This window comes from Glandiceps talaboti, chromosome 6, assembly GCF_964340395.1.
Source record: "Glandiceps talaboti chromosome 6, keGlaTala1.1, whole genome shotgun sequence".
NCBI lineage: Eukaryota > Metazoa > Hemichordata > Enteropneusta > Spengelidae > Glandiceps > Glandiceps talaboti.
Window position 1 is genome coordinate 25,206,970 of NC_135554.1, and position 21,574 is coordinate 25,228,543.

At 35.1% G+C, this 21,574-nt stretch overlaps 2 protein-coding genes across 2 annotated transcripts; one reads left to right on the forward strand and one right to left on the reverse strand.

Moving 5' to 3' along the window:
* Window positions 1-1,082: 1,082 nt before the first annotated feature.
* Window positions 1,083-10,725, forward strand: LOC144436266 (putative very-long-chain enoyl-CoA reductase art-1). The gene is made up of 11 exons (XM_078125012.1): window positions 1,083-1,205; window positions 2,005-2,055; window positions 2,170-2,221; window positions 3,109-3,153; window positions 3,560-3,663; window positions 3,824-3,936; window positions 4,757-4,862; window positions 5,425-5,497; window positions 7,237-7,280; window positions 8,016-8,208; window positions 9,096-10,725. The coding sequence occupies exons 1-11, from the start codon at window positions 1,200-1,202 to the stop codon at window positions 9,221-9,223; spliced, it is 915 nt and encodes a 304-aa protein (XP_077981138.1). The 5' UTR covers window positions 1,083-1,199; the 3' UTR covers window positions 9,224-10,725.
* Window positions 10,726-10,794: 69 nt separating this feature from the next.
* Window positions 10,795-21,513, reverse strand: LOC144436133 (cilia- and flagella-associated protein 57-like). The gene is made up of 18 exons (XM_078124833.1): window positions 21,405-21,513; window positions 20,272-20,781; window positions 19,615-19,871; window positions 18,835-19,009; window positions 18,426-18,581; window positions 18,058-18,197; window positions 17,517-17,682; window positions 16,747-17,247; window positions 16,210-16,371; window positions 15,549-15,798; window positions 14,835-15,025; window positions 14,177-14,350; window positions 13,679-13,837; window positions 13,122-13,265; window positions 12,680-12,796; window positions 12,294-12,425; window positions 11,721-11,864; window positions 10,795-11,475 (listed from the first exon to the last, which is right to left on the reverse strand). Exons 2-18 carry the CDS (start codon window positions 20,740-20,742, stop codon window positions 11,152-11,154), a joined length of 3,663 nt encoding a protein of 1,220 aa, XP_077980959.1. The 5' UTR covers window positions 20,743-20,781; window positions 21,405-21,513; the 3' UTR covers window positions 10,795-11,151.
* Window positions 21,514-21,574: the final 61 nt, after the last annotated feature.

Below are 21,574 nucleotides of genomic sequence, written 5' to 3' on the forward strand. Positions count from 1 at the left end.
AAGCAACGATTATTGCAGCTAGTAAAAACACACAAAACATCAGTAAAATACCTGGAAGCAGATTTAGACCAATCGCTTGATGGTGATAGTCTAGTTCGTATACTGTTTCGTTACCAGTTACAACTCAACTTAGAAAGCATGTTGGCATCCAGACTAGATGGTGACGGTATGGCTGAAAAGGTTCTGAAAAAGGTATAAGCTATACCAGACTGAAAAGTGAAATTCCTATATTGAAAATCGAAATTTTGGAAATTCCTAATAGTATCTCGAAAATCGAAATTTTTGGAAATTGTTGGCTTCTCCTTAGTCAATGCCACTATGACCATAGAGGCGTGTAATATTTCTAAGATTGTTGTTTTCCTGGTTTACAGACTAAATATAACAACCTTTTGACTATATATTCCTACCTGTAAGGAAAAGAGATTGATACATATTTTGTCTGTTATGTATTGTTTTTCATCGCTCTTTAAATAGTTTGTGTGATATTTTATGTGAGAGGAACATAATGGAAATAAGTTGTTAAAAACGTTTTTGTGTCATCCTCGGTAAATTTAAAGGTATTCAGTGATGTATCTGTTTCAAGTTGTCTTTCCTGCGAAAGTGATAGCTGTCGTATTGTATATCCGTTTTGGTTTATGGTTTTCCGAATATTTTTTTGCCAAATCAAATCAATCAGTCAATCATGAAAAAGAGTGAGAAACAGAGTTGAGAACTTTTGCACTATGGACATTGTGATCGAGAGAAAAACTCGGCTCCCCAGGCTCTCGAGATGAGAGAGACGATAGTCAAAACACAGACAACTAACAACCCTTTTCAAATTTTATCGTACTCCAAAGGCCATGAATAAAATATAGATGCAATGAACAAATGATGTCGATTGAAGAAATGTTCGTTGTTGAATTGGTCACCACTAGTGAACTGCGCTAAATTCGGGGAAACAACCTTCACACAGTTTCGAATCCAAACCCGATGTAGTTTGCAATTTCAATCTTACAGTAGCTTCGGAGCTCATGACATCGCTATGACATCACACACTCACGTCGTATTTCTAACCAATGACAGGGTTACATCGCCTAATTGGAGGAACCAAATAATACAGCACGAACATGCGAATTTGACCTTTGTCCCTCATCGTACCTCGCGGTGTTTCCAGGTCAACCCCCTAGAACCCAGGAATTTTAACATTTTCGGTGGTTGAGATGGAGGTAAGTAGACGTTTCTGCCTCAATTTACTCTCTAATTGTAGATTTATCGTGTGCATCACGAGTATTCTAAATGCGATTGTCGATCGGACGTAGGTACAAGAATTCAGTCCGTCCAAAGTGTATTTGACTCGATCCATGCAGTGCCATGACTGGACCAGATCCAATGCAATGGCAGTATATCACATGAGGGGACAGCCTACAGGTTATTGCATTTCATTAAAAAATCGAAAAAGCAACGAGATGATAATACCTAATATATTTTACCGTAAAAACTATTTTATTAAAGTACTTCCACAGGGGAGATGATAATAGCTTCAATTTCAAATGCACAGAGAAGGGTTTTAATTTTTTTTACAGTTTGAATCATCATGATTATATAAATTATTATTTTAATAAAATTTCATACCACCACAAAGATAAACCAAACTTTATGGACCATGAATTTGAGATGAAATATATCTTTTAACTTGCAATAGCTGCAATAATTGTAGCATTGATTTTTGGCTATAATTTGAATCTTTCTGTAGAAAGTATTTTTGCAATATTTTCCTTTTTCTTGATCTTCTTCTTTTTTTATATCAAGATCAAATAAATAAAATACCGTTAGAATTGATGGAGCAAAGCCCATTATGTATACAGTAACTGCAGCCTTTACATTTGTACTTCTCTTGGTGTAACTATCTCAGAGACTTGTCTTGGTGTAACTATCTCAAGAAGCTTTTTGAGATTGTAACACCAAGACAAATTCTGGACCAACATTTTCAGCAAGCTAACAATGTTGTTCAAACCTTCTTTTCAGTTAAATATCTTACATGTCAAATCAGGGAAGACCCTGACAACATTGTCAGAGGTAAGTCACTTTATTTCAGTTTTCTTCTTTGATTTGCTATCAGTCTATATTGAGAGTACATCCTATGACTTTGTCTTCCTTGCTAACAATTCTTCTGTTTTTATGTTCTGACAGTTATCAGAATCATCAACCATAGCTGATGTTAAGCAGAGATACCATATGAAAAGTAAGTGATTAGACCCACCGAAAAGATGCTGAAATTTGTAATTTTATTGATTAATTTTCTGTGATGAATTGTTAGTTCCATTGTCTTCTGATTAAAATTCTTGTCACCAAATTTAGACTTCAGTGACCTACTTTACAAGATTTGTAAGGTGTGTGTGTGTGTGTGCATTTGTGTGTGTGTGTCTGTGTGTGTCACTGTGTGTGTCTGTGTCTGTGTCTGTGTGTATGTGTCACTGTGGGTGGGTGTCACTGTGGATGGGTGCATGCATAAGACCTCCAATAAATTTCATAGTCATCCCAATATCAAGTACTTCTATATTGCATAGTTAAAGTAACCTCTATTACTGGGAGGTGTGATTTGTCTTTTGTAGGAATGATTGTATCCTGTACAACTGGATTCATGTCTGAGAGTCAGAATGTGTACACTATCTTTACATACCATTGTAGTCAATCCATTCTAACTATCATATTGAAAAGGTCTACAAAGAAACATTCTTTACCATTTCAAAGACTGAAAGCATTTTTAAACTGTAATCAGAAAAAGTTAATAATGTATTTGGTCCAGAATGTTACAATGTAAAATGTTTTCATCAACTCAATTTGAGAATTAGAGTAACATGGGTAGGTGAGGAACATTGAAACGTTGAGATAGTTCATTGTCATAGTCAATACATGATACTTCTACAAAAAAGTACAAACTTCTGTTATGAATTTGTGGTTTTTGTTCTATTTCATTTTCTTTTGTGTGATTCTGAATATATGATTATCACCTCACTAACTCGCAACCCTCAATAAGTCACAGTTGTTCCAATGGACACCGCAACCCACAACATATCAAGGTCCTCTGTACATATTGTTTGTATTGTAATATCCATTCATATATTTCAGATAGTAACCAGTACCCAGACAGACAGTCCTATAAAAGTGATCCAAGTAAGTCAATTACAAAATGTTATTTAGACTTCATTATCCATCTTATAGACAGACAGACAGACAGACAGACCTAGACACAGTCAGACAGACAGACAGACAGACAGACAGACAGGGACAGATAGGCAGACAGACAGGGACAGATAGGCAAGCAGACAGACAGACAGACAGGCAGGCAAGATAAAGTATAAAACCATTACAACAAAGAAAACACTACAACTACTGTAAAAGTGGGTTTACAGGATATAAATGAGGATGTCATAGAAAATGAAGATTCAAAAGCATTTCTTGAAATCCCTAGCCACCATTACCCTAGTAAAAGTTAAAACAGTGAATAGCTTCTCATTATATCAAAGGTAGAATTGACAAATTTCAGTTCCCCTGATACCATTTTTCTTTACCATTGCAGAGGGTAGAACACTTGGAGATGATGTAACATTGAAATCATTAAATTTGAAAGATGGTGACTCGCTGTACTTCAAAGATTTGGGACCTCAGATTTCATGGAAGAATGTAAGTATGTAAATGAAGATTAGCCAATTTAGTTGGGACCTCAGATTTCATGTAAGAATGTAAACAAAGATTGGCCAATTTAGTTAGGACCTCAGATTTCATGGAAGAATGTATGTAAGTGTGTATTCATTTTTATATTCATTTTTATGTAATATTACAGGTATTCTTAGCAGAATATACTGGACCATTAGTTGTTTACTTGATATTCTATGCAAGACCAGCCATCATTTATGGAGCTACTGCAGCTAATTATCCCAGAGCACAAGTTGTCAAGTGAGTTCATTCATGTCAATTAACACAGAGCATTTAGTCATTCTCAACATTTTTTGTATCAGAGATAATAATATTGTGGATGTAGATGGAGCACTTGTTGTTGTTGAAGTGCAGGTTAATGTAGAGTTCAACGACCTTTTCCAGTCAGTGAAATCTCATTTCAAGATGGTGCATCAAGTTACTTTACTGCCATGTACTAAGCTGTAGTGAAAGAGACTTTGATTTGCAGTCCTACTACTTCTTAGTGTAGATGCTATCTGTGGCTTTGAATCTGGAATCAGAAGTCATGAACCAAAAGTTGTTCATGCAAATGAGTAAAGGCAAAACTGTTAAAATGACATATAAGGGTTCTCACTTAGCCAGTTGTGTCGATTGCCAATCAACTAGTAATTATAATAATTTGTAAATGACATAGTTGTGAAGTTAATAATGTCCAGAAGTCTTTGCACTGTCTTGAAACCTTTGGTGTTTATGTCCATAATATCAGAGGTTCGTAACAGTGCTACATTAACTCAAAACACAATTTAACTATCAGTATTCTGATCACCAGGAACTGAAGTTGACTGTGGTTACATTTTATAATCAGAATTATCCCCTCCCCTCTCTCTTAATAGTCCAGAAACTGAAAACTTTCTGACTCAGTATGTACAATGTAATACACAGCAACAACAATATCAGCCATTCATTGCATACATACAAAAAAAACAAGCCAGCAGAAAGCATTTTTGTGTGCAGTGTTGTTCACTAGGCCTGTGCTGGGTGTTGACTTTTCTGTCAAAACTTTTCATGTGTATAATATTTTCTTGCCATTGTATTTCAGTTTTGCCGCAGCCTGTTGGACTCTTCACTACTTCAAGCGTGTTATGGAAACTCAGTTTGTTCACCGTTTCTCCCATGCAACCATGCCGATGAGAAACCTTTATAAGGTAGGTAGGAGGCAGTCTATGTAAGATATAGAATGATGTACAGTGGTTCCTGTCAACCCAATTATGTGTTCTCAAATAGAACAAGCACTCAATAGAACAAGCTTTCAGTATTAACATCAACAAAGATTAAAATTGTAAAAGTAATACAAGTTAAAACACAAGTGATGACTTTTATATTCTTATTTATAAAATTAATATAATCTATCCCATATTGTTGAAATCTATGTTTTTCTTTTAGTCTGTCTTATCACAAAATATATGAACTCACAGATTTTTCGTGATGGTAGAGTCTCCATAATACACAGTGGCTGATTCAGTTTTTTAAATATTATCTATCATGTATTATTGACGTATAGTATATCATCTGTACTTTCAAATTACTACAAAATATAGGATCTCACTGCAGGATTGAAAAAAAAATATTAATAATAAAAAAAACATTAAAAATAATAATTATCAAAATCTGACCAATCAAAGGAGAGTGATCATGATCCAAAAAAGAGAAGTTTTTATTGATATATGAAGCATAATTAAGACCATGTGTGTTATTTCCTTCTACTAGAATTGCAGTTATTACTGGGGTTTTGCTGCTTTTGTGGCATACTACATCAACCATCCCTTGTACACCATCCCAGGTAAGAAATATTACATCAAACACCCTTCTCACTAGTAAAGTCTAGCAATCTCCCCTCATTCTGCATCTCATCACATGGCTGTATATATCCTTGTAAAGGAAGGAACCTTGTGTAAAATACATACACATGTACTGAGTGAAAGAATTTCAACCATTTTGTTTCGTCATAATCATGCATGACATATGTCAAGTCGATGAAGAAATCACTCTCTAATAAGCAAAATTAAGGTCATTTCTTCATGATGGGTGAATGGTTAGCGTGACCGGCTTGGAATCTACAGGTTGCAGGTTCGAGCCCCGTCGCCTCGTCGCTGCCTGCTGTTTGTTTCTGAGTGGCTAAAGTCCTTGGGCAAGATATGAACCACGACTGTGCCTCAGTCAACCCAGCTGTATAACTGGGGACCTGGTAGGATGTAGGTTGCAATGTGAAGAAGGCTTTAATCCTATGCGCTTGAATGGCTGCAATGGATTGTATGCTCCCGGGGAGTTGAGGAAGACTAAAGGGCCGTTGTGCCGTTATGGTAATTGTGTTTGATGAGTGTGTAGACGTTGTCATTCACACATTTTAGTAAACGCATTGGAGGCTATTTTTACAAGCCCCTCCTTAAGATGAATATGCATGAAAAATTAGCCAGTGTCCGCTGTTTGTTCTTGTCGCTAATACGGTTCTCTGATTGGCAGTTATTTATATCCTGATGACATTTGCTAGACCTTGGATGTTCCATCCTCGATAGCGATGTTCGGTCGTGTGTCGTATTGTATCGGAAGAACATCCGGTCTAGCAGATAGACTAACAGTACATGTACTTTGAGTGACATAACCTAAAACTCTATTGATGATATAATAAGTCTACAAATGTACAATATTTGCCAATCAACTAGTAAATATAATTATTTGTAAATGACCTAGTTGTGAAGCTAATAATATCAAGAAGTCTTTGCACTGTCTTGAAACCTTTGGTGTTTATGTCCATAATATCAGAGGTTCGTAACAGTGCTACATTAAGACAAACACAATTTAACAATCGGTATTCTGATCACCAGGAACTGAAGTTGACTGTGGTTACATTTTTACAGTTCTGATCCGAACCAGGGGTAATAATTGTAAAGCGCTTTGAGCACGGAGTGGGAAAGCGCTATATAAGAAACCAACATTATTATCATTATTATTAATTCAGTGTCTGCTCATCATCAGATAAAGCGCTAGCAGAAATGCATAATGCAATGCCATCTTATGATTTATTATAATTTTTCGAGCTTAAAAAGGTATATTTGTTTTGATATTCAATATGGATACATTGATTGCCAATACACATGAATATATGTCGTACACTCAGAGTTTTTGCTAAGGTGTGGGAACCCTGGTAACAGAAAGAGGTGAATCTGGTAAAACTGGCATAGTTTCCCATATATCATACCATAATTTTGGTGGGGAACCCTAGTAAAATGATTGAGGCACGCAGTTAGATTTTACCTACTTACTGCCCTTAACAAAAACAGTGTATACTACTTCAGACCACTAAGTGGTCTGAGATACTACTATACAATATATATGACCAATAATTTACTATAAGGGTGCAGCTTTTACAAGCTACTTGTAATAGTCCATTTGTGACCAAGTTTGCACACTGTCTGTAAGACTATGAAAACTGCTTGTCATATATCCGTGTTTCCCTGTACCTAAATCTTGATAACTATTACAAGCATCATACCAATAAAAGTCTCCATTTTTCTGTTTCAGCTCTAGGAGATATCCAAGTATATGGTGGTCTATTTGGCTTTCTGGTAGGTGTTGATAAAGTCTCATGAAAAACTAGACTGTAAGATATGTTGTGTCCTTCCACCTTCACTGGCCGATGTGTGAGGGCGCCCCGTCATAGCATACCTTACAGACTAGTTATAATTTATCCTTCAAGTTGGTAACACAAAGAAAACTTTACAGCATTTTTATCTATTGATATCTATACCATAACAACAGTGCAATGGATATTTAGTCATGAGATGGTTACTCTAGGCTCACCATAAAATATACTGTAGCAAGTGTGAGCCATAGTAGCTATGTATGTATAGTTGGTATAATCATGATAGATAGTAGAGTGTACATGAACAATATAGAAGTTACATAGACATGTATATTGTGTTTTCTATGAAGGTTCACCTCTGTTATCTATACTTGCCAGGTATCTGTAATGTTCTACCATGATGTATTTTATTTTGCCTCCTTTTACTCATTGTCATAGTAGAGATCAAATTGTACTTATAAGTCAATAACAATAGACAGTCTGAGGTTAGAAAACAATGTCCAAAATTCTGTAGTAGAAGTGGATGATAAAAAAGTAAATATGGAAATAATGGGATATCAAACCATGTTGGTGTGAATGGGATATACATTATGTGTGATTATTCATTCATTCATTCATTGTACAAAAGTGGTCAGTTCAAAACAAATCAGGTTTATCTAGCCACTTGATGAAAGATAGAATATACGACTGATTGCAGGTTTATCTGGTCTCTCTACAGATAAATGAATATGGTAATTTTGCTGTTCATGTTGCACTAAGAAATCTACGTCCTGAAGGTACCAGAGAGAGAAAAATTCCTTTTCCTACAGGCAACCCAATGACAATGATGTTTAACTTTGTCAGCTGTCCCAATTACACCTATGAAACTGGTGCCTGGGTGTGTTTTACTATCATGACACAGTGTGTACCAGGTGAGTAGACCCTCTGATAGACCAATTGCACATATGAAACTGGTGCCTGGGTGTGTTTTACTATCATGACACAGTGTGTACCAGGTGAGTAGACCCTCTGTTAGACCAATTGCACATATGAAACTGGTGCCTGGGTGTGTTTTACTATCATGACACAGTGTGTACCAGGTGAGTAGACCCTCTGTTAGACCAATTGCACATATGAAATTGGTGCCTGGGTGTGTTTTACAATGAGTAACACTAAATTAGAGCACTTTCTCTACATGTTACACTCATTTATAGCATTCACATTGTGTGAAAGTGTACTGTTTCAATTAGTTTATTTACAAGCCCAGCATGTGATCTTTCTTTATGAAACACTTTACAGTATACTTTTACACTTGATATGGATGTTATAAATGATCTTGGTACATATAGAAAATGCTTTACTTTAGTGTTAAGGGTTGTACTATCATGACACTGTGTACCAGATGAGTAGGTCCACTTAAAACTGATTTCTTACTGTAATGTGTACAAGACATGCAGAAATTGGCTGTGAATCAGGAGAAACAAAAAATGGCTACTGTGTAAATTTTTGTGAAAAACAACATAGAGCAGTGTCCAATAGTATAGCATTGGTGGTGATTAGTGCTGTGTACATCAAATCATGTCACAGAATCCGGTAGAGCTGACGTCTGAAATATCAGGTTACAACTTGGTCTTTAGATCTTAATTTGGATTCTTGTATAATTGTAACAGGACATGTGAACAGTGATGCAATACTTTATCAGATTACAACTTGATTGGCTAGTCGATCTGAATTTGCATTCTGGTATAATTGTAACAGGTGTAACTAGCCAATGAGATGTGATGTGTAATTGTAACATCTCCATCTGTATTTCTTACAGCCGCTTTATTCACCCTAGCTGGATTCTATCAGATGGCTGTCTGGGCTAAAGGTAAACACAGGAATTACAAGAGAGAGTTTAGTAACTATCCAAGAGAACGCAAGTGTATCTTACCATTGCTGTTGTAGAATGCTAACATTGTGAAAGTCAGGTTCAATTTCTTTCAATGCAATTCAATTCAATTCAACTTACTGATTAACATTACTAAGACATTTTTACTGCAATAAACTACCATTCTGTCAATAAGAGGTCTTACTGTATTCAGCTGGGGTAAAACTTTACCTTTTAACATTTAGTCAGATTTGTTTTGATTTTAGATGGCTATAGCAGAGAAAATCTGTTAAGAGCTACAGATTATTGTAAATGTAATGGGTTACGTTGGTAAGACAAGACAAAATCATGTACCCTTCATTTTTACCACCCTTGATGATGAAACTAGTGATAAATGGATATCATGGTATTTTTGTGTAGTTTCCATTTTTTTGCAATGATTTAGAATGAATTGAATGATTTTGGGTAATGATGGTGAAAATTATTGGGGAAATCTTAAAATGAAATAAACTCTTATTCTAGATTGATAGATTTCTATTACTCACAAAAATGAACTTGTCAAGTGACCACAAAGGAGCTCTCAAAAGACAAATCTCTGTCTACTGTTCAGATATGGACATACTAGTAATCTCAAGTCATATGATATTTCCCCTAAAAATTATGATGCCTCCAATTACTTCAAACATAGACCCTCCACCCAGAGGTGGAGGGTCTATGCTTCAAAAGACTTGATCTGAAAGACATATATAAGAATGTTCCCGTATTTCATTCGTGAACTATCCAAAGTGTAGTCGTCAAGGTGACTGGCAGTTTTTCAGACGTTGAGGGCAGCCTTTATCATAAAGGAAAACATGCAAGAGAATATGTAATTTTAGATTTTCGTTTCGTGCCAAGTACTTCGAAGGAGAGGTATGAATCCCCTTCAATTTTTTTTCTATGATTTGATCAAAAATAATTAATTTGTATGTTTGTATGTATGGCTGTATATTATTGTTCTAATAAATGTTATGATTTTTGAGACTCATCGTTTTCAAATGAAGCATCCATCCATACTTTGACAATCATTAGTAACTTTTGCATGGGTGTTTCAGAGTATACATGCACTAGTACTATTGGGCAAATGTATCAGGGGTATTTTTGGACCATAGCATTTCTGATCACTGAATCTCACACCTTGCTTGCATGGAGTTTTTTAGAAAAATGTTGTTTGAACTTCGAAGTCTTTTTTATTTTTCATATTATGCCCATGAATATCTATATCTGTACAGCCAAAAGCCCTGTACTATTATGATATTCAAGGGCATAAAGACATCTTTGGCAGCACAGCGCCATCTTTTCAAGTTATGACTTTTGAGTACAAGTAATCGAATCACACAGAACCACAACCCCCAAACACTGTAGTCATTTATGAAATGAAAGACAGTTACGTTAAGAATGGTGAATAGACATATCTTATGTTACTATGACAACAGTAGAGAGTCCAGAATGGTGAGATGCATGCTACAAAACTTTTTAGTGTGGCACCAATATATGTACAATATGCAATATAGATGTAATGCAAGCAAACTGGTCATGTTTTTTACCCTGATATTTGAAATAAAACATCAAATCAGTATATGAGTTTTTGATGTATGTTTATTTGTATCAAAGATATTATACACAAACATGATTTTACAAAACACAATGCAGTGTGTTTAATAGGGAGATATGTACAAATGTTTATGTCGATCAATCAAAATATAACACAGATTAATTCTCTACCTCTCTTGTCCAATCTATAAACAATTAAAAAAAATTCTATTGAGTAGATTTGATGGCATTCCATGTACAGTTTCTATTTTATGCTGCGATCAGTTATTGATTCTATACATATATTTATATTGCATGATATCCATGGTTTTGTCATCACAATACTGCAATACTTCAAAGCAATGTTTTTAAAAAGTCTGTACATATTGGCAATACTACCACTGTAGTGGTTTATCTTATTATGCCAAGTTCATGACTAAACAGTCACCATAGGTGGAAGTTTGCCACCAGAGGGCGGTCTTTGTTGAATCATACTTTCCAATTCGTACATCTGAGCTCGGAGTCTCTTAATTTCTGTCTTCTGCATATCAATAATCTTTGTATTTTCCAGGCTGGGATCTTGGTCTCTACTTGACTGGGCACTGCTTGCTGCTATAGCACTTGTAGTAGCATCAGGTAGTGGCTGGTTCTTGTTCTTACGACTGATACCCAACGCAGCTTCAAGATCATGCACTTGAGTTCTAGCTATCTTCAGTTCTCGTCTCAGATCATTTATTTCTTTGATCAAAGACACATTTTCCTGAAAAAGTTAAGAAATCTTAGTTAAATCTTATGTTCTCTAAGACAGAGACATTTACAGGTTGATGTGTATTATTTCTACTAATACAGTTACTCTGTTGTTACTTTTCAACATTCGTTCCCTTGTGTACTTGAAATAGGATAATCTAATCTTAATAATTTCCTTGACTTGTTCCAATCCAATTTTCAATCTCCGACTGAATAGTTGTGCTTGAATTCATGGTAAATAACTGGTGACCAACATACCTGCATAATTCTAACATTATCAGCTCTGTGAATCTCAGTATCTTTGGCGAGTTTCTTTCGTAGTGAAGAAACACTTTGTTCCAAATGTTTACGTTGACGGCTGTACTCCCTCTGGATATCTGCATCCACACTAGCTGACTCAGGCTGCAAATAATGACAATACATTCCATTAGTTTACATGTAAATGAACAGGAGGGTGAACGTTTGATTAAACAGCTGCTGTGTAGCACCACAGATAAGTAACATGGTTGCACAGTCATGGAATACTGCTATCTTGCAGGTAGGTTATTGACTTCAACCAGATACAATATTGTAAACTGAAGAAATCGCAACTATCAACAAGTTTATTTTAGAACATGAAGCCAAGTTTAAAATGTAGCAGAACTGTATTTTCTATGAAATACATATTGCAATGTTGTGGAACTCATATCATCCTGAAAATTTTGTTTTTGTCTTTTAAGATGCTGTTTATGAGGTAGTTTGAATTCATTGAAAAGTCGCACCCATATCTGACCATATCACTTATTACAGTGTACTTGGACTGGTGTGTGAAAATGTCACACTAATACTTACTGTATCATCTTGTACATGCTTGGTGTACAATTGTTTTATGCTTTCTTTCAACTTCTTGGGATCTTGTATGTAACCTATGCAGTTATGGAGATCAGTCTTGAATCGTCTCAGCATGGCTTCAGAGTCACGCACCTACAAAAGAAATTAAAACATTACATTTTCAAAATTCAAAATGGAACCTTGGATGTCAAAGACCAAGCATTAGAATTGAACATAACTGAATGAAAATATGGTTTAGTATATATGCACTGACTGTGTGATACAAGCATTACATACACTGCAGATTGGATAGGAATATTTTGACATTTTACAATATTGTGATTGCAGTTTGTTTTCATAGAATCAATAGTTATGTTGACTATAATTATACATGTATCTATTCTTACCTTCTGTCTTTCCAGATGCATTTCCTTCTCTGTTGCCTTCAGTTTCTGTCTCAGTTCTGTGATGTTTAATTCTAACTGAGTATTCTGTTTGTGGAATCTCTCCAATTCACTTTCCATCTGGAAACAAAATAGAGAAGTCACTTTTAATTTGGATTGTAAAGTATTGAGTTTGTAATGATATTGTGTACAGAGACACACAACTGACACGTTGCTGAGTGGTAGAAGACACCTAACACAGGTCCAAACTTGGTAGTGTAATTTTAGTAAGCTATGTCCCTTCTATCATACTGAAATACAGTCTTTGGATGTCAAAAATTTCCCTGCCAATGATAAACAACCAAATACTGTGTAGGTGAAATAGTTTGAGTTTGACACATGATCAAACTCTACACTTGAATTCATTCCATAACACAGACACTAAAACAGACAATGTACAACATACCTCCTGTATCTGTTCTTTCATAGCCTTGATGTCATTTTCTCTGGGTTCAATCTGTTTCTTCAATTCCTTGATCTTGTAGTCCAAGACAAACTTGAATTTCTCCAGCTCTTGGTTCTTCTTCTTGAGATCGTAGATACGTTTCTCCTGTACATTGAAAACCAATACATTTGTAACTTTCAGTAACAGCTGTCTCCTGCACTTAGTACCGGTACATCAAATTACACTTTACCCCTAAAATTAAATAGTTTACAAGATTCTCCTTTCTTACACACAGATGTTCATTATTGTACTCAATAATTCCAATGAATTTAACGTTCAGCAGTTTCCATATCCTAATCACGATTGTTGTTATTAAAACTACCCCAAGCCCTAGACACTGGAGAACTCCAATGCCCAAGCTTACAACTTTGTTCACACATATATTATATAACAAAATAGAGAAATGTTCTACATTAAATAAAATGATTTGCATTTCCTACTTGTTAGTTGTTTTACTTTCACCCCTTTATCTCTCTCCATCTCCATCAAGAATCTATAATTACAAACGCATGCTTTACCTTATCTTGAATGGTCTCATCTCTTTCTTGGATTTCTTTCTTGAGACCATAGATGTCTTTCTCCAAGGACTTGATGATACCTTGCAGCTTCTGTTGTTCATTTTGAAGTTTCTTGATATCTTCTTTGTGGTCTTCGATCTCTTTCTGCAGACTGGTAAACTGTGGCAAGTAAAATAAACAAATTCAATTTTATTTTAATACTGTGATTGTGCCAAAAGAAGTGATGTAACAAAAAGAAAATTATGGCCCAGTGTCTTGATAGTGTATAGTTCTCAGTTTAACTCTTCATTTTATATCAATAGATGTAATAAGGCTAACATAGTTGCAATGGGCTGTGGACTTAAAAGAAAGTGCATAAAAAGTAAACCTTAGATTGAAACCAAAGAATTACAACCTTTCCACTCATATACCATGATACCGATCACACATGTACACAAAAGGCAGTTTTTCACAAATGCAAGAGGAAATCCAAGTTTTCATTTGTCTGACAAAACCTACCTTTTTCCTCATAATACCAGTTTCTCCTTTCAATCTGAGATTGGCTTCCTTTTCATCTCTTAGTTTCCTTTCATATTTGTTCTTGATGTCCAAGATTTCTCTGTCTGCATCTTCTTCAATCTGTTTCTTAGTTTCATCATATTCACGACTCTGTTGTCTAGACTCATCATTGGCCTAGGAAGGAAACATAAAGTTCCAATTACTGAAAATGTTGAAAAAGTTTCGTATAAAGTTTCTTTCCATAAACTGTGTAGCTAACAACTTGAGACTGATAGTAATGATGGGGAAACTGTAGAAAAATGCTATCTATGATCAGTATTGCACAGACTGCTGAACAACAAGTCTGTGTGTATGGAGAAACACTTCAGTTTTGTGTTTATTGACATTCCACCAGTATCATGAATGTGTCTTGTTATCTGTGTATACATAAATGAGTACAAAAATAATTGTAAACATCCAACCAGGTTGAATTTCAATGCTGCTATATACCAAAACCAATTGAAATTACACAGTGTGATCACGCAAACCTCTTGATTATTTCTTGATAACCTTTTCACCATATTCTGTTACAGCATAAAACCTACCATAAGAATATCTTCACATTTTCATTTCTGTTTCAACACAGACATTTATTCCTGTTTGTTTTTTAGTTCCATACCTGATCTAACTGAGTGATCTTTTCTTGTAATTTAGCTTCATAATATTCAGTCAGTTCCTCCAAAGCTTGTTCTTTGGATTCTTCCATTTCTTGCAGCTGTCTTTCATAATCTTCCTGCATCTTTTGACTCTTGGCTTGCAGTTCTTGGTATTTTTCATATTCCAACATTAACTTCTGATTGTTGGCCGACTCTGTAAATTCAAGTGTACATAATAATTAAGACATGCAGTAATGTTTATACATTTTCTAGGAAATATCAATGCACAAAGTACAGAGTTTCACACTCTATTTTTCTGTCACAAGAACTTTCAACATGAACAAAAATACTTCTGCATCAACACTTTATAAACCAATACAATTCTACTTCTTTCTATTTACTATTTGTATTTTGACAGCAAACTGCAGTAAAAGTAAGAGGGTTATATCTATGCCCACACCTACAATGACTGACAAACACTTACCACAATGACTGACAGACACTTACAACAATGACTGACAGACACTTACAACAATGACTGACAGACACTTACCACAATGACTGACAGACACTTACCACAATGACTGACAGACACTTACAACAATGACTGACAGACACTTACCACAATGACTGACAGACACTTACCACAATGACTGACAGACACTTACAACAATGACTGACAGACACTTACAACAATGACTGACAGACACTTACAACAATGACTGACAGACACTTACCCAAATCTTGCAGTTCTTTGGCATGTTTCTCCAAACTCTCAGCCAATTCTTCTTCATGTTTAGCTTCTTCTTTGTCTTTGTCAGTCTTCAAGACTTGATTCTTCGTCTTAAGAGACTCCATTTCTTGGATGAACTTCTCAGTCAGTTCTTTGATCTTTTCATTGTAGTTCATGTCTTTCAACCTAAGTTGGTATTCATTCTCCATCTTTAACTCATCAACACGTGTCTTCAACTCTCCCATCATGGAATTCTGTCAAATGTACAAAGTAGAGATGAAGTTTACAAACTGTACAAAAAATGGTGGCTGATCATTTCAAAAGAAGTTGAAATGATTACAAGTAACAAAGACTGATACAAATTACATCTCATGTAATACAAGGAAACTGAAAATTCATGGCTCATTAAAATAAATTTACACATAACATTTCTAGCGTTCAAATCTTTTCCAGCTTTATTTATACACAATTTCTACAGAACACAATATTTCTAATTATTTGGAATGTATAGATTTGACAGTGGTAATTATCATCTATATCATACTGACTGTCACAACTGTAAGATTTGATATACAAAATAATAACTAATTTAAACTATATCCTCACCATACTAGTACTATGCTATTAATCAAAAATGCTAGATTATTTGTGATGTCAATATTTACCTTCTCCTCCAGATCAGATTTGGTAATGAGAATCTCTTCAGCATAACCGATCTCCTTGTCTCGTTTCAGACCACGGCCTTCTTTGTCAGTTATCTTCCATATCATCAACATAGCATCTTCTGATACAGTCAGTAAGTATTGGTCATCATAGGTGATTCGCATCTACAAGAAGACAATATTTCAAAAATTGTATGAGATTCACAGAAAACAGAATTATTTATGATATCTTTATGACACATTTTCACTATATATGAAATTCATATTTGCTCTATTTTAAACATCTAACAGAAAACAAGAGTTACTCTTAAAAGGTTTATAGTTTGTATCAACAAGACTCTGTGCTTTCATATCAATAAATCATCTACTTTCTATCAGCAGCACATCATCATATTATAAAAATGAAGACTATGTAGAAAATTCCAAACAACTTTTTAAAAACTTTACTTTAAGTCTCTACCTTTATTTGTTGCCATGCAAGGATTAACTCAAAGATGAAACCTTACAAATTTGAATTGCTAATCCCACAAACTGACATACCTTAGTTATAGCTCCAGCATGCCCCATATACTCTGACCATTCTCCAGGTAGTGTAAGTGGAAATTTCATGGAACGGAGTGCACCACTGCTTGTACCGGCAAATAACATCCTACCACTGTGTGACATTGACACTTGAGTCAAAGTCATATTATTGGCTTCCACATCACGTAATATCTGTGAGTCTGAGATCTCCTTGAGAGTGCAGTCAGTGCCAACAGCAAAGGTGGTCTTGCCATCTGGTGTGATTGCAACACTAGTATAGCTGCAGGACTTGAGGACACTTTCACCTTCTCTCTTACCAGTGAATGCATTCCATTCATAGACTGCACCATCCATACCACATGATACAATTTTACTGTCATCAGAACTCCATACTACAGAGCGTACTTTACCATTGTGACCCTTCAAGTTGTTGATGTTTTCAAAGGTGGTGGATGAATAGATCTGAATAACGTTGCCATGGACAGCAGCAAATAAATGACCTCCATTGCTGAATGAACACTGTGTGGTAAAAATAAAATTATGACTTTAAATATATATTGTGATTCTTGAAAGTTTATTTCCAACATAGATGAGTATATTAAAGCAAAAGTTCAATGACACTTTATGAAAATTAATAAAATTGACATCATTCTTCCTTCTATTATTCTATTTAAATTGTTGTACATGATTTTAAGCAGAATTTCAGCGGCAAAGAGTGTAAAATCTGTAGATTGTCAATTTCACTGTAAACGATATTACATAAATAACTTTAAAAGTTGTAATCTCACCTCACGACAACCTCTGATGGTGAATTCTTTAAATATACGGATATCGTCAATAAGTAGATTCATTAGACGGAGTTTGTCACTGAAACCAACAAGGATGTAGAGACCAGATGGATGCAATGCAATACTGTAGGCTTCCTCCTGGAATTCTTTGTATAACTCAAGAGAACTGTAAGAAAGTCACACATGATATGATTTAGAAGAGAATATATTAGCATGTCCTATTGTATATTTCAAAACACATAAACAGATGTTTGAATTATAGCTTAATTTCTTTGTCATCACTATGTAGACTGCTGTATTGAAAGTAGTCTGTAAAATATATCATGTAGTGCCATGCTAGGTCTGATGGGGCTGAACAACATGGCGTATCTTACATTCTACTATGTAAAGTTTAACATTTATTTATAAGTTAAAGTGACATCAATGGCAATTTGTTTCTGATAACATAATTTACCATACTCTGCTAAAAGTACTTCATATTTCATAATATAACTCAGCATAGTAACTCCATGACTAGTTTTACGATTGCAGATCTACTTACTTGGTTTCATAGTTCCATATACGAATGGATCTATCGACAGAACAGGTGGCAATCAAAGGTTTTCTGATACACACATCTAAACCAGTAATAGAACCATAATGGAATGGTTGGGCCAACACTTCAAATGTTGCCTGATCTCCCTGCACAAACAAACAAACACAGAATATCAATATCACAAAATTACCTACAAATGTGTGGTCAGTACAAATATTTGTTATAATATGCCATCAAACTTACACTTTGATTCTTTTTACAGGAAAGACAAATAATAATGGTTGTAATGCAGGGTATACATGGAGTATTGTTATAGCAGAATGACTCCATTATACAGCCTGTAAATACTAAGAATCTTAAACTATTAATCTTACCTTTCCTATATCAGCACTAGATAAACCCATGCAGTATAACTGGTTGGTCTTGGTACTAGCTACCAATGTTTCTTCGGATGGACTTACAGTTAACCAATTGACTTCATGGTTTTCAGTTTTACTAGGGTCTGCACTGGTTGAAGGATCCTGAGGAACCTGTGGGTAATATGAAATATTTCAATAAACACAATGTACATATTGCAAAACTAACAAATTACAGTATGCAATGCCAATCTCAATGACAGATATACTTTATACAAACATTTATAAGTTCTGATCACTGTGTGTGACACACTACTTAATATACTAAATTTATCAATGAATCGGTAAAAATAACACTTTTGTATACAATTTACAATTTACCATAATAATACACCAGTCTTGTTTTCTTACAACTAAATAACCTTACCTTGATCTCCCTAGTCTTCTTGTAGGACTCTTTGTCATCAGTTTTTTCATAAAGATGAACAGTACCACTGCCACCTGAGCATGCAAATCCCTTGGAATATGCCACAACTGCTGTCACTTTGGGTGGACCAGTAGGTGGAGGGGGTTCTTCTTCAGAGATGCTACCCATTCTTTCTCTGCAAATGACACATACCATATGGTCAGTTCAAGTTAAAAAGTAATAATTCATCTCTGAAGTAATGGTTCAAAGACATCTCAAGTGATAGACTACTTTTCTACCTTTTTGTCTATGGTTGTGTCATCATTTCAAATCAGTTAAAGCTACATCTCAGACCACTATACTCATAATCTGATGTTACCCTGAAATGTACTCTGGTTTTCTAGTCTGAAAGATCCAGGCATTCCTTTCGCTTACATAATACACTCTCTAAGCAATGGCTGGGCCTTTCAAACTTGTGCTTTACCAACATAATTATAGCATCACAAGTCATCATATAGTTTCCTTCAACATAATAAGTGATCTGTTATGTCTGAAATGCTAATAACACTGTGTAATAAATGTCAGATTACCAGCTCAATGAACTCATAGCCTAAAAGATCTAGTCGTTCTTTCCACTTAATGTAATAACTTCCTATAGTGGGGTAGCGAGTGGTTACTTAAGTGAACCAACGACTTGATCGTTCAGACTTATGAACTCAGTGTTGCTACATACAGTGGTCTCATATATCATACATCAGATAATCCATAATTTCACTTAAAATTTCATAAAAATTGACTTACTTATCCTCTGATTTATGAGAAGAGAACTGAATAGACAATTCACTCTTCAATTCACCAGTCTCAAATAATAGTAAACGACCAGTATCCGTACCAACTATCACCCTCTCATCTGACACCCAGGCATGTGACAAGTAATTCTGTGGTTCCATCTTCTGGAAGGCAAACTGTTTGAGGTTGCCTTCACTGTAGCGGAACAGTTTGAATATACCATTGCCTACAACACATAATTGTGTGTTGTCTTGAGGATTGAAAGATATCTGTAGAGAAATGAATATATAAGAGCTTGTTAAATATATACGGCAACAAATACGACTTCACACGCTTTACTTTATGTCTGTGAATTGTCATTTTATAACTGATGAGATAAGTTGATTAAATTGAATCTATGTCTTTATTTTCAAACATGACATATATATCATATAATAGTTAATTCAGCATCTGTGGGTTCACTATAAATTCAGTTCAGTTATAAGACAAGATTGAAGATGGTTAATGTTGATTCAGATATTATGCTGTGAATATATTTTAGTTGCATTAGTAACATGCCAATGAAAGTAATCTCAAGTAAAATAAACCAGAAATTGAAAGAAATATTAATGATGTGTGTGCTGAATGTATACATTTCTGTCAATATTTTGTTTGTTTGTTATTACTCACCTGATAGACATCATTATTTTGTTGGTTTGTTGTTTTGGTGACTGCCATGACCTTTGACTTTTCCCAAGTCCAGTAGAGAAGAGTCCAGTCAGGACGGCCACCTTGAGCAATCAAGTATTTGGAATCTGGACTGAAAGCTAAGCTGACAAACTCTGTAGACTGGACCTCACTGGAACTCAACACTTTCCTCTTCCTCAATGAGTGAAGATCATAGATGGTTATAGTGGCTTTCTCTGCCCCTTTCTCAGCAATGGCGGCATATCTACGGTTTGGACTCACACACATTGCTGTTGTGCCTAAGCTCTTATCTGAGCCTGGAATGAATTTTTGTGACTTTTGATCAATGTTATAAAGGATGATGTTGGATCCCACAGGGTATACAATTGTCTGTTCATCTTGGTAGCATATGTTGCCAACTACCTCCCCTTTCAGACCAAACACATGGCGTGCTTGTGCCACTGCAATCGACATCTTGGCTGCTGTTTATGGCTAGCCAACTGAGACTACTATCTGTGGAAAGAGCAAAGGTAATTACATAATATTAAATGAAATGGTATAAATACATGACCATATCATATCACAATTTTACTCTAGTCTCTACATTTATATTATTATGATGATCAACAAAAAAAACAAGTTGCAAAATTCTTGAATTGTAGAATTTTGGGAGAATCCATTACATCTTAATAATAACACTAGCTAGTTTGTACTGTCACGTTATGTAAAACAAGAAAGTTCAGATAATCTAATTATCCTAGTGACTAGTGTATCTGTTTTGATTAATCAGTGATACAAGCTAGTAGTAGCGGGGTCAGATTATCAACGTCATGAATGTCATTATTTCAGTCTATAATGCACTTCATAGATCTTGATAAATATTACTTGACGTCAAAATATTTTCTAATGGAAGTTTTGCCTTACTGCGACTAATATACAGAAATGTTGGCAAGCTGGTGCGCCATATCGATCAATTAAAGTGACCATATCAAACCAAGGCGCCGATAAGAAGCCATACAACTTACAACTTATACAAGATCATGTACTTTACTGCGATATTTGAGGTAGATTTTTACCATCAAGTATTCACAAACCTTTGAAATATATTATCATTGGTACAAAATCTTAGATCTTACCTTCTATTCGGCCGAAAGGTGCTTAACTACAGTGGATAATGTGTTTACTGATCACAGAACTGTGCCACGATCAGTTCTGTGGTTGTTGTGTTCTATTGGTGTTGCTATGTCAACTGGGCATGCGCAGAAATCAACATAATAACCTCTTGCACTAAGTACGGAATTTAGAG

Excerpts from the sequence above, each read along its gene's own strand:
- LOC144436133 (XM_078124833.1), bottom strand. The coding sequence starts at position 20,742 with ATGTCGATTGCAGTGGCACAAGCACGCCATGTGTTTGGTCTGAAAGGG. Across the intron at positions 17,683-18,057 it reads ATATGGAACTATGAAACCAA|TTCTCTTGAGTTATACAAAG; the intron begins GTAAGTAGATCT and ends ACTTTCTTACAG. Across the intron at positions 11,865-12,293 it reads AGCATGTACAAGATGATACA|CCTGAGTCAGCTAGTGTGGA; the intron begins GTAAGTATTAGT and ends CATTATTTGCAG.
- LOC144436266 (XM_078125012.1), top strand. Across the intron at positions 2,222-3,108 it reads GCAGAGATACCATATGAAAA|ATAGTAACCAGTACCCAGAC; the intron begins GTAAGTGATTAG and ends CATATATTTCAG. Across the intron at positions 3,154-3,559 it reads GTCCTATAAAAGTGATCCAA|AGGGTAGAACACTTGGAGAT; the intron begins GTAAGTCAATTA and ends TTACCATTGCAG.